This window comes from Ciconia boyciana, chromosome 32, assembly GCF_034638445.1.
Source record: "Ciconia boyciana chromosome 32, ASM3463844v1, whole genome shotgun sequence".
NCBI lineage: Eukaryota > Metazoa > Chordata > Aves > Ciconiiformes > Ciconiidae > Ciconia > Ciconia boyciana.
Window position 1 is genome coordinate 1,110,807 of NC_132965.1, and position 12,874 is coordinate 1,123,680.

General features: G+C 67.2%; 1 protein-coding gene across 1 annotated transcript in view; it reads left to right on the forward strand.

Moving 5' to 3' along the window:
* CHD3 (chromodomain helicase DNA binding protein 3) overlaps positions 1-12,874 on the forward strand; it is a 77,263-nt gene that overhangs the window by 21,212 nt on the left and 43,177 nt on the right. Inside the window, exons 9-14 of the mRNA XM_072848621.1 lie at positions 1,023-1,253; positions 4,635-4,829; positions 6,603-6,817; positions 10,411-10,542; positions 11,302-11,401; positions 12,468-12,659. Coding sequence (XP_072704722.1) covers positions 1,023-1,253; positions 4,635-4,829; positions 6,603-6,817; positions 10,411-10,542; positions 11,302-11,401; positions 12,468-12,659 — 1,065 coding nt within the window. The remainder of the gene's footprint in view (positions 1-1,022; positions 1,254-4,634; positions 4,830-6,602; positions 6,818-10,410; positions 10,543-11,301; positions 11,402-12,467; positions 12,660-12,874) is intronic.

The following is a 12,874-nucleotide window of genomic DNA, read 5'->3' on the forward strand; positions in this document are numbered from 1 at the left end:
TGGGTGCTGTTTTGGAGGTATCTCCAGGAGGTTGGGTGTCCCTCAGGGTGTTCCTGGGAGGTTCGGGGTACCTGGGTGCTGTTTTGGGGGTGTCTCCAGGAGGTTTGGGGTACCTGGGTGCTGTTTTGGGGTGTCTCCAGGAGGTTTGGGGTCCCTCAGGGTGTCCCTGGGAAGTTTGGGGTCCCTGGGTGCTGTTTTGGGGTGTCTCCAGGAGGTTGGGTGTCCCTCAGGGTGTTCCTGGGAAGTTCGGTGTCCCTGGGTGCTGTTCTGGGGGTGTCCCCAGGAGGTTGGGTGCTGTTTTGGGGGTGTACCTGGGAAGTTCAGGGTCCCTGAGTGCTGTTTTGGGGTGTCTCCAGGAGGTTGGGTGTCCCTCAGGGTGTCCCTGGGAAGTTTGGGGTCCCTGGGTGCTGTTTTGGGGGTGTCTCCAGGAGGTTGGGTGTCCCTCAGAGTGTCCCTGGGAAGTTTGGGGTCCCTGGGTGCTGTTTTGGAGGTATCTCCAGGAGGTTGGGTGTCCCTCAGGGTGTTCCTGGGAGGTTCGGGGTCCCTGGGTGCTGTTTTGGGGGTGTCTCCAGGAGGTTTGGGGTCCCTGGGTGCTGTTTTGGGGGTGTCCCCAGGAGGTTGGGTGCTGTTTTGGGGGTGTCCCTGGGAAGTTCGGGGTCCCTGAGTGCTGTTTTGGGGTGTCTCCAGGAGGTTTGGGGTCCCTGGGTGCTGTTTTGGGGGTGTCTCCAGGAGGTTGGGTGTCCCTCAGGGTGTCCCTGGGAAGTTTGGGGTCCCTGGGTGCTGTTTTGGAGGTATCTCCAGGAGGTTGGGTGTCCCTCAGGGTGTTCCTGGGAGGTTCGGGGTCCCTGGGTGCTGTTTTGGGGGTGTCTCCAGGAGGTTTGGGGTCCCTGGGTGCTGTTTTGGGGGTGTCCCCAGGAGGTTGGGTGTCCCTCAGGGTGTCCCTGGGAAGTTCGGGGTCCCTGGGTGCTGTTTTGGGGGCGTCCCCCAGCGGTTGGGGCTGCCTGACGCGGGGTGTTGCTCAGGAGAAGGAGGGGGTGCAGTGGGAAGCGAAGGAGGAGGAGGAGGAGGAAGAGGAGGAGGAGGAGGAAGGGGAGAAGGAGGAGGAGGACGACCACATGGAGTACTGCCGGGTGTGCAAGGACGGGGGGGAGCTGCTCTGCTGCGACGCCTGCGTCTCCTCCTACCACATCCACTGCCTCAACCCCCCCCTGCCCGAGGTCCCCAACGGCGAGTGGCTCTGTCCCCGCTGCACGGTACGGGGACACGGGGACACGGGGACGGGGGAGGTGGGGGGGACCTGGTGGGGACCGGAGAGGGAGGGGACGTGGGTGAGGATGGGAGAAGGACCTGGTGGGGACATGGGTGGGGGTGGGACAGTGACCTGGTGGGGATGGGGACAGGGATGGGACATGGGTGGGGACAGGACAGGAACCTGGTGGGGACAGGGACGGGGATGGGACATGGGTGGGGATGGGACAGGGACCTGGTGGGGACGGGGACAGGGATGGGACATGGGTGGGGACAGGACAGGGACCTGGTGGGGACATGGGTGGGGATGGGACATGGGTGGGGACAGAAAAGGGACCTGGTGGGGATGGGGACAGGGATGGGACATGGGTGGGGATGGGACAGGGACCTGGTGGGGACATGGGTGGGGATGGGACATGGGTGGGGATGGGAAAGGGACCTGGTGGGGACAGGGATGGGGATGGGACATGGGTGGGGACAGGACAGGGACCTGGTGGGGACAGGACAGGGATGGGACATGGGTGGGGATGGGACAGGGACCTGGTGGGGACATGGGTGGGGATGGGACATGGGTGGGGATGGGACAGGGACCTCATGGGGACAGGGACAAGGATGGGACATGGGTGGGGACGGGACAGGGACCTGGTGGGGACAGGGACAAGGATGGGACATGGGTGGGGACGGGACAGGGAGCTGGTGGGGACAGGGACGGGGATGGGACATGGATGGGGACAGGACAGGGACCTGGTGGGGATGGGGACAGGACAGGGACCTGGTGGGGACAGGGATGGGGATGGGACATGGGTGGGGACAGGACAGGGACCTGGTGGGGACAGGGACGGGGATGGGACATGGGTGGGGACAGGGACGGGGATGGGACATGGGTGGGGACGGGACAGGGACCTGGTGGGGACGGGGACAGGGATGGGACATGGGTGGGGACAGGACAGGGACCTGGTGGGGATGGGGACAGGGATGGGACCTGGTGGGGATGGAACAGCGATGGGATGTGGGTGAGGATGGGGACAATGACCTGGTGGGGACAGGACATGGGTGGGGATGGGACAAGAACCTGGTGGGGATGGGGACAGGGATGGGACACGGATGGAGATGGGACAAGGACCTGATGGTGACGAGGACAGGGATGGGACATGGTGGGGATGGGACAGTGATGGGATGTGGCGGGGGAGGGGGACAATGACCTGGTGGGGACAGGACAGGGATGGGACAAGGACCTTGTGGGGACGTGGGGACAGGGATGGGGATGGGACAGGGACCTGATGGAGACAGGGAGAGGATGGGGATGGGACAGGGATGGGGACAGAGACGGAGCTGGCGGGGATGGGGACATGGATGGGGATGGGACATGGAGGAGATGGGAATGGGATGGGGACAGGGTTGGGGACAGGACAGGGACCTGGTGAGGACAGGGAGGGGAGGGGGATGGGACAGGGACAGGGATGGGGACGGGACCTGGTGAGGATGGGACATGGAGAAGACGGGGACAGGGATGGGGACAGGGAAGGGACATGAACCTGGTGGGGACAGGGACATGGAGGGCATGGGACAGGAATGCTCTGGGGGGGACATGGGGAGGACCTGGTGGGGACAGGGAGGGGACGGGGACAAGACGGACGGGGGGACAGGGACTGGTCAGGGACCTGATGGGACAGGGACGGGACAGCCTGGGGACAGGGGTGGGGACAGCAGGAGGATGGGGACAGGGTTGGCTCAAGGTTGGGGACAGGATCTGATGGGGACGGGGACAGGATGAGGATGGGGCAGGGATGGTTCAAGGTTGGGGACAGGGACAGGGCAGGGATGGGGACAGGGCTGGGGACAGGGATGGCTCAAGGCTGGGGACAGGGACAGGACCTGATGGGGACAAGGACAGGGCAGGGATGGGGACAGGGACAGGCTGGGGACAGGGCTGGGGACAGGGACAGCTTAGGGCTGGGGACAGGGACAGGGACAGGCTGGGGACAGGGACAGCTCAGGGCTGGGGACAGGGACAGGCTGGGGACAGGGCTGGGGACAAGGACGGCTCAAGGCTGGGGACAGGGACAGGCTGGGGACAGGGACAGGACCTGATGGGGACAGGGATGGGGACAGGGGCGGCTCGAGGCTGGGGACAGGGACAGGACCTGATGGGGACAGGGATGGGGACAGGGGTGGCTCGAGGCTGGGGACAGGGGTGGGGACAGGGACAGCTCAGGGCTAGGGACAGGGACAGGCTGGGGACAGGGCTGGGGACAAGGACGGCTCAAGGCTGGGGACAGGGACAGGCTGGGGACAGGGACAGGACCTGATGGGGACAGGGATGGGGACAGGGCGGCTCGAGGCTGGGGACAGGGACAGGACCTGATGGGGACAGGGACGGGGCAGGGATGGGGACAGGGACAGGCTGGGGACAGGGCTGGGGACAAGGATGGCTCAAGGCTGGGGACAGGGACAGGGCTGGGGACAGTGACAGCTCAGGGCTGGGGACAGGGACAGGGACAGGCTGGGGACAGGGCTGGCTCAAGGCTGGGGACAGGGACAGGCTGGGGACAGGGGTGGGGACAAGGATGGCTCAAGGCTGGGGACAGGGACAGGGCTGGGGACAGTGACAGCTCGGCTGGGGACAGGGACAGGGACAGGCTGGGGACAGGGCTGGCTCAAGGCTGGGGACAGGGACAGGACCTGATGGGGACAGGGATGGGGACAGGGGTGGCTCGAGGCTGGGGACAGGGACAGGACCTGATGGGGACAGTGACAGCTCAGGGCTGGGGACAGGGACAGGGACAGGCTGGGGACAGGGCTGGCTCAAGGCTGGGGACAGGGACAGGCTGGGGACAGGGGTGGGGACAAGGATGGCTCAAGGCTGGGGACAGGGACAGGGCTGGGGACAGTGACAGCTCGGCTGGGGACAGGGACAGGGACAGGCTGGGGACAGGGCTGGCTCAAGGCTGGGGACAGGGACAGGACCTGATGGGGACAGGGATGGGGACAGGGGTGGCTTGAGGCTGGGGACAGGGACAGGACCTGATGGGGACAGTGACAGCTCAGGGCTGGGGACAGGGACAGGGACAGGCTGGGGACAGGGCTGGCTCAAGGCTGGGGACAGGGACAGGACCTGATGGGGACAGGGGTGGGGACAGGGGCGGCTCGAGGCTGGGGACAGGGACAGGCTGGGGACAGGGACGAGGACAACCACGGCGATGTGGCCAGCATGGGGACGCTGCAGCCACCCCTTGGGGACAGAGCGGGGACAGCCACCCCTTGGATGGGGACCTGCCCCCCCCTCCGGGGGGGTGCTCCCAGCTCTGAGCGTGGCGAGGGGGGGGACACACACGACACACGGACGTGGCCGTCCCCGCTGTCCCCAACCCCGCTGTCCCCCGCAGTGCCCGGTGCTGAAGGGGCGGGTGCAGAAGATCCTGTACTGGCGGTGGGGGGAGCCGCCCCCCCCCGTGGCCGCTCCCCCGGGGGCCCCCCCCGAGGGCCCCCCCCCGGCGCTGCAGGGCCGCTCGGAGCGGGAGTTCTTCGTCAAGTGGGTCGGGCTCTCCTACTGGCACTGCTCCTGGATCAAGGAGCTGCAGGTACGGGGGGGCCCCGCTGTCGGGGTGCACCCGGGGGGGGGGGCCCGATATCGGGGTGTCTTGATGTACCCAGTGGGGGGCCTGGTACTGGGGGCCCTGATGTACCCAGTGTGGGGACCCCGATATCGGGGTGTCTTGAGGTACCCAGTGTGGGGGGCCTGGTACCGGGGGCCCTGGTATACCCAGTGTGGGGGGCCCTGATATCGGGGTGTCTTGATGTACCCAGTTTGGGGGGGTCCCCAATATCGAGGTGTCAGGGTGCACCCAGTGGGGGGGCTGCTACTGGGGGGCTGGGGTACCCAGTGGGGGGGCCTGGTACCAGGGGGCCCTGATATTGGGGTGTCTTGAGGTACCCAGTTTGGGGGGCCCCAATATCGAGGTGTCGGGGTGCACCCAGTGAGGGGGGCCTGGTACTGGGGGCCCTGGCATACCCAGTGTGGGGGGCCCTGATATCGGGGTGTCTTGAGGTACCCAGTGGGGGGGCCTGGTACCGGGGGGCCCTGATATCAGGGTGTCTTGATGTACCCAGTGTGGGGGTCCCCAATATCGAGGTGTCGGGGTGCACCCAGTGGGGGGCTGCTACTGGGGGGGCTGGGGTACCCAGTGGGGGGGCCTGGTACTGGGGGGCCCTGATGTACCCAGTGTGGGGGCCCCGATATCGGGGTGTCTTGATGTACCCAGTTTGGGGGCCCCAATATCGAGGTGTCAGGGTGCACCCAGTGGGGGGCTGAGGTACCCAGTGGGGGGCCTGGTACCAGGGGCCCTGATATTGGGGTGTCTTGAGGTACCCAGTTTGGGGGCCCCAATATCGAGGTGTCGGGTGCACCCAGTGAGGGGGGCCTGGTACTGGGGGGGGGGGGCTGAGGTACCCAGTGGGGGGCCTGGTACCGGGGGCCCTGATATCGGGGTGTCTTGAGGTACCCAGTGTGGGGGGCCTGGTACTGGGGGCCCTGATGTACTGAGTTTGGGGGCCCCGATATTGGGGTGTCTTGATGTACCCAGTGTGGGGGGACCCCGATATCGGGGTGTCTTGAGGTACCCAGTGTGGGGGGCCTGGTACTGGGGGGCCCTGATGTACTGAGTTTGGGGGGACCCCCATATCGGGGTGTCTTGATGTACCCAGTGTGGGGGGGCCCCAATATCGAGGTGTCGGGGTGCATCCAGTGAGGGGGGCCTGGTACTGGGGGGGCTGAGGTACCCAGTGTGGGGGACCCTGATATCGGGGTGTCTTGAGGTACCCAGTTTGGGTGGGCCTGGTACTGGGTGGCCCTGATGTACCCAGTCTGGGGGGGCCGGGGCTGGTGACACCCCAATATCCCCAGCAGGGGGGATGTGGGGGGTCCCCCAGAACTGGGGACACCCCGATATCCCCAGCTGGGGGGTCCCCAGGCTTGAGGACACCCCAGTATCCCCAGCAGGGGGGAACTGGGGGGGTTCCTCAGGAATGAAGACACCCCAATATCCCCAGCAGGGGGGAACTGGGGGGGTTCCTCAGGCTTGGGGACACCCCGATATCTGCAGCAGGGGGGTCCCCCAGGAGTGGGGACACCCCGATATCCCCAGCAGGGGTATCCCCAGTCTCAGGGACCCCCAACATCCCCACCTCGGGGACGCCATCATGCGCAGCGCCCCCCCCCCGGGGTAGGGGGAGAGGGGCAGCACCCCCATTCCTCAGCACCCCCCCCCCCCCATTCCAGGAGCCCTGGGGGAGGGGTGGGGGTGGGTGTGCTTGCCCCCCCCCTAATTTGGGGGTGCCCCCCCGTGTCCCCCCAGCTGGAGATCTTCCACCTGGTGATGTACCGCAACTACCAGCGCAAGAACGACATGGACGAGCCCCCCCCCCTCGACTACGGCTCGGGGGACGACGACCCCAAGAGCGAGAAACGGGGGGCCGGGGGGGACCCCCTTTTCGGGGGGATGGAGGAGCGCTTCTACCGCTACGGCATCAAACCCGAGTGGATGACGGTGCACCGCATCATCAACCACAGGTAGGGCAGCACCCATGGGTGCCACGCGGCTCTGGGGGACCCCCACCCCCCCCCCCGCAAATTGGGAGGGGACGGGTGGCGTCAGCACGGGAGCAGGGGAGCGCCTGGGTGGGGTTTGGGGACACCGCTGGCACCCGTGGGGACACTAGTGGCACCCGTGGGGATGCTCTGGGCACCCTTGGGTCCTCTAAGGACGCCTCCAGCACCCATGGGTGCCACAAGGCTCCAGGGGACCCCCCCAGCCCCCCCCCTCCCAAATTGGGAGGGTATGGGTGGCATCAGCAGGGGGGCAGGGGAGCGCCTGGGTGGGGTTTGGGGACACCGCTGGCACCTGTGGGGACACTCTGGGCACCCTTGGGTCCTCTAAGGACACCCCCAGCACCCATGGGTGCCCCCCAGCACTGGGGGAACCCCTGCAGCCCCCCCCAAATGGGGAGAGCCTGGGTGCCACCGGGGGGAGGGGGGGGAGCACCTGGGTGGGGTTTGGGGACACTAGTGGCACCCGTGGGGACGCTCTGGGCACCCTTGGGTCCTCTAAGGACACCCCCAGCACCCATGGGTGCCCCCCAGCACCGGAGGAACCCGTGCAGCCCCCCCAAATGGGGAGAGCCTGGGTGCCACCAGTGTATGGGGGGGGAGCACCTGGGTGGGGGAGCACCTGGGTGGGGTTTGGGGACACCACTGGCACCTGTGGGGACGCTCTGGGCACCCTTGGGTCCTCTAAGGACACCCCCAGCACCCATGGGTGCCCCCCAGCACTGGGGGAACCCCTGCAGCCCCCCCCAAATGGGGAGAGCCTGGGTGCCACCAGTGGGGGGGAGGGGAGCACCTGGGTGGTGGTTGGGGACACTAGTGGCACCCGTGGGGACGCTCTGGGCACCCTTGGATGCCCCTGGACACCCCCAGCACCCATGGGTGCTCCCCCCCCCCCCCCGTGAGCAGTCGGGCACTGTCCCCAGGTGACCCTGTGTCCCAGTGACCCCATTTCCTGTCCGTGTGTCCCTGTCCCCAGGTGACCTCCTGTCCTGTCCGGGTGTCCCTGTCCCCAGGTGACCCCATGTCCTGGCAGGGTGTCCCTGTCCCCAGGTGACCCCTCTCCTGTTTGTCCCTGTCCCCAGGTGACCCCGTATCCTGTGTGTCCCCGTCCCCAAGTGACCCCACGTGCCCTCCATGTGTCCTTGTCCCCAGCTGACCCCGTGTCCTCTCTATATGTCCCTGTCCCCGAGTGACCCCGTGTCTCTTCTATGTGTCCCTGTCCCCAAGTGACCCCATGTCCTGTCGGGGTGTCCCTGTCCCCAGGTGACCCCATGTCCCATCTATATGTCCCTGTCCAAGTGACCCCATGTCCCCTCCGTGTCCCCAGGTGACCCTGTGTCTTGGCCGTGTGTCCCTGTCCCCAAGTGACCCCATGTCCTATCCATGTGTCCCTGTCCCCAGATGCTCCATGTCCCCTCCATGTCCCCCTGTCCCCAGGTGACCCCGTGTCCCCAAGTGACCCCACGTTCTGGCCGTGTGTCCCTGTCCCCATGTGACCCCATGTCCCCAGGTGACCCCTGCGCTGGCGTGTCCCCAGTGTCTCCCTGATGGCAGCTGGTGATGCCGGTGACAGCGGGTGACCCCTGGTGGCACTTGGGTGCCTTCCACGTCCCCCGCTGTCACCCACACCCTGGTGGCACGTGGCAACCCCTGCCTGGCCCCGCATTGCTCCTGGCTGTCCCCGTGTCCCTTGGGATGCCTGGTGTCCCCATGGGTGCCTGCTGTCACCCGTGGGTGCCTGGCATCCCCGTGGGTGCCCGGTGTCCCCATAGGTGCTTGCTGTCACCCAGGGGGCTCTGTGTCCCCGGGGGTGCCTGGTGTCCCTGGGTGCCAGCTGTCCCCCTGGATGCCCAGTGTCCCCACTGTTCCCATTGTCCCTGCGGTGCCCGGTGTCCCCACGGTGCCATGCTGTCACCCGTGGTGTACAGTGTCCCCTGGGTGCCTGGTGTCCCTGGGTGCCAGCTGTCCCCCTGGATGCCCAGTGTCCCCACTGTTCCCATTGTCCCTGCGGTGCCCGGTGTCCCCTGCAGTGCCCAGTGTCCCCTGGATGCTTTTGTCTCCCTGCGGTGCCCGGTGTCCCCACGGTGCCATTGTCCCCGCGATGTACAGTGACCCCCTGGGTGCTTTTGTCCCCCTTGGGTGTTAGGTGCCCCCGGGGTGCCCATTGTCCCCCACTTTGCCCAGTGTCCCCGTGGTGCCTGGTGTCCCCACGGTGCCCGTTGTCCCCTGGGTGCCTGGTGTCCCCTGGGTGCCCGGTGTCCCCATGATGCCCATTGTCCCTGCAGTGCCCGGTGTCCCCTGGGTGCCTGTTGTCCCTGGGTGCCCATTGTCCTCTGGGTGCCCATTGTCCCCTGGGTGCTTGTTGTCCCCATAGTGCCTGTTGTCCCCTGGGTGCCCGGTGTCCCCACAGTGCTCATTGTCCCCATGATGCCTGTTGTCCCCTGGGTGCCCAATGTCCCCGTGATGCTCGGTGTCCCCGCAGTGCCCATTGTCCCCTGGGTGCCAGTGTCCCCTGGGTGCCCGTTGTCCCTGTGATGCCTGGTGTCCCCTGTGATGCCTGGTGTCCCTTGTGATGCTTGGTGTCCCCTGCAGTGCCGCATGTCCCCTGCAGTGCCCCATGTCCCCGTGACGCCCATTGTCCCCTGGGTGCCCGGTGTCCCCTGGGTGCCCATTGTCCCCGTGATGCCCATTGTCCCTGCAGTGCCCATTGTCCCTGCAGTGCCCGGTGTCCCCTGGGTGCCCATTGTCCCCTGGGTGCCCACTGTCCCCGCAGTGCCCGGTGTCCCCATGATGCCTGGTGTCCCCTGGGTGCCCGGTGTCCCTGTGATGCCCATTGTCCCTGCAGTGCCCGGTGTCCCCTGGGTGCCTGTTGTCCCTGGGTGCCCATTGTCCTCTGGGTGCCCATTGTCCCCTGGGTGCTTGTTGTCCCCATAGTGCCTGTTGTCCCCTGGGTGCCCGGTGTCCCCACAGTGCTCATTGTCCCCATGATGCCTGTTGTCCCCATGATGCCTGATGTCCCCGTGATGCTCGGTGTCCCTGCAGTGCCCATCGTCCCCTGGGTGCCTGGTGTCCCCTGGGTGCCTGGTATCCCCATGATGCCCATTGTCCCCTGGGTGCCCATTGTCCCCTGGGTACCCGTTGTCCCCTGTGATGCCTGTTGTCCCCTGTGATGCCTGGTGTCCCTGTGATGCTTGGTGTCCCCTGGGTGCCCGATGTCCCTGTGATGCCCATTGTCCCTGCAGTGCCCATTGTCCCTGCAGTGTCCATTGTCCCCGTGATGCCCATTGTCCCTGCAGTACCCGGTGTCCCCGTGATGCCCGGTGTCCCCGCAGTGCCCATTGTCCCCTGGGTGCCTGGTGTCCCCTGGGTGCCCAGTGTCCCTGTGATGACCGGTGTCCCTGTGATGCTTGATGTCCCCTGGGTGCCCGTTGTCCCCTGGGTGCCCGGTGTCCCTGCAATGCCCGGTGTCCCCCGGGTGCCCATTGCCCCCCCGGTGCCCGGTGTCCCCCGGGTGCCCGGTGCGGGGCGTGACGGCGTGGTGACGGCGTGCCGCGCAGCGTGGACCGGAAGGGGCAGTACCACTACCTGGTGAAGTGGCGGGACCTGCCCTACGACCAGGCCACCTGGGAGGAGGACGAGATGCCCATCCCCGACTACGACCTCCACAAGCTGGCCTACTGGAAGCACCGGTGAGGGACATGGGGACACGGGGGGACAAGGGGACACTTGGGGACACATGGGGACATGCCTACTGGAAGCACTGGTGAGGGACATGGGGACACGGGGGGCCAAGGGGACACTTGGGGACACATGGGGACATGCCTACTGGAAGCACCGGGGAGGGACATGGGGACACGGGGGGCCAAGGGGACACTTGGGGACACATGGGGACATGACTACTGGAAGCACTGGTGGGGGACACGGGGGGACAAGGGAGGACATGGGGGGGGACATGGGGACATGGGGGGACATGGGGACATGCCTACTGCAAGCACCAGTGAGGCTGGGGATACGGGGACATGGGGGGACACGGGGACACAGGGAGGACATGGGGACATGCCTACTGGCTCTGTGCCCCTGTGTCCCCATGAGTCCCCCGATGTCCTCATGCTGCCACGTGTCCCTGTGTTGTCCCCATGTCCTCATGTCTGCATGTGTCCCCTGTCCCATCCGTGTCCCTGTGTCCCCCCCATGTCCCTGTGTCCTCCCTGGTGTCCCTGTGTCCCCTTCCATGTCCCCATCCCTCCTGATGTCCCTGTCCCCCCCCCATGTCTTCATGTCCCTCCATGTCCCCGTGTCCCCCACGGTGTCCCTGTACCCCCGTCTCCCTCTGTGTCCCCATGTCCCCCCATATTCCTGCATCCCCCTCGTGTCCTGTCCCCCCTGGTGTCCCCGTGTCATTGTGTCCCCTCTGTGTCCCTGTCCCCGCCGTGTCCCCGTGTCCCCAGGGAGGTGTTCATGGGGGAGGACCCGGCCCAGCCCCGGCGCTACAAGAAGAAGAAGAAGGAGTCGCCGGGGGAGGGACCCCCCGACTCCCCCACCAACGACGTGAGTGCCCGGACCCCTGCGTCCCCCGAGAAGCTTGGGTGTCCCCCCACCCCTGGGTGTCCCCCCACCCATGGGTCCCCCCCACACCCCTCCCATTGGGCCTTTGAGTCCTCTGGACCCCTGGGCCCCCCCCCAGATGCCTGGGTCCCCCCCCCCATGGTCCCTTGGGTCCCCCGGATGCCTGAGTCCCCTCCCCAGACCCCTGGGTGCCCCCCATGGACCCTGGGGTCCCCTGGGTGCCTGGGTCCCCTTTCCAGACACCTGGGTCCCCCCCTGGATTCCTGGGTCCCCCCCATGGACCCTTGGGTCCCCTCCCCAGACCCCTGGGTGCCCCCCATGGACCCTGGGGTCCCCTGGACGCCTGGGTCCCCCCCTGGATGCCTGGGTCCCTCCCATGGACCCTTGGGTCTCCTCCCTGGATGCCCAGGTCCCCCCCCATGGACCCTGGGGTCCCCTGGATGCCTGGGTCCCCTCTCCGGACACCTGGGTCCCCCGGATTCCTGGGTCCCCCATGGACCCTTGGGTCCCCTCCCCAGACCCCTGGGTGCCCCCCACAGACCCTGGGGTCCCCTGGACGCCTGGGTCCCCTCTCCAGACACGTGGGTCCCCCATGGACCCTTGGGTCCCTCCCCAGACCCCTGGGTGCCCCCACAGACCCTGGGGTCCCCTGGATGCCTGGGTCCCTCTCCAGACACCTGGGTCCCCCCCGGATGCCTGGGTCCCCCCATGGACCCTTGGGTCCCCTCCCCAGACCCCTGGGTGCCCCCCACAGACCCTGGGGTCCCCTGGACGCCTGGGTCCCCTCTCCAGACACGTGGGTCCCCCCCCATGGACCCTTGGGTCCCCTCCCCAGACCCCTGGGTGCCCCCCACAGACCCTGGTGTCCCCTGGATGCCTGGGTCCCCTCTCCGGACCCCTGGGTCCCCCAGCACCTCCACGTCATTACTGACCCCCCTGGGGGGGGGGGGGGGAAGGGTCCATGAGGGGGTTGGGCGGCCCTGATGCCTGGGTCCCCCACCCCCTGACACCCTTCCCCACCCATTGACACCCTTCCCCACGCCGGCAGCCGACGGTGAAGTACGAGACGCAGCCGCGGTTCATCACGGCGACGGGCGGCACCCTGCACCTCTACCAGCTGGAGGGGCTGAACTGGCTGCGCTTCTCCTGGGCCCAGAGCACCGACACCATCCTGGCCGACGAGATGGGGCTGGGCAAGACCATCCAGACCATCGTCTTCCTCTACTCCCTCTACAAGGAGGTGAGGGCGCTCCCGCCTGGCCCTGGCGTCACCCGCCTGGCCCTGGTGTCACCCACGTGGCCCCTGGCGTCACCCGCCTGGCCCTGGCGTCACTCACCTGGCCCCTGTGTCACCTATGTGCTTCATGGTGTCACCCGCCTGGCCCCTAGTGTCACCCGCCTGGCCCTGGTGTCACCCACGTGGCCCCTGGTGTCACCCGCCTGGTCCCTGGTGTC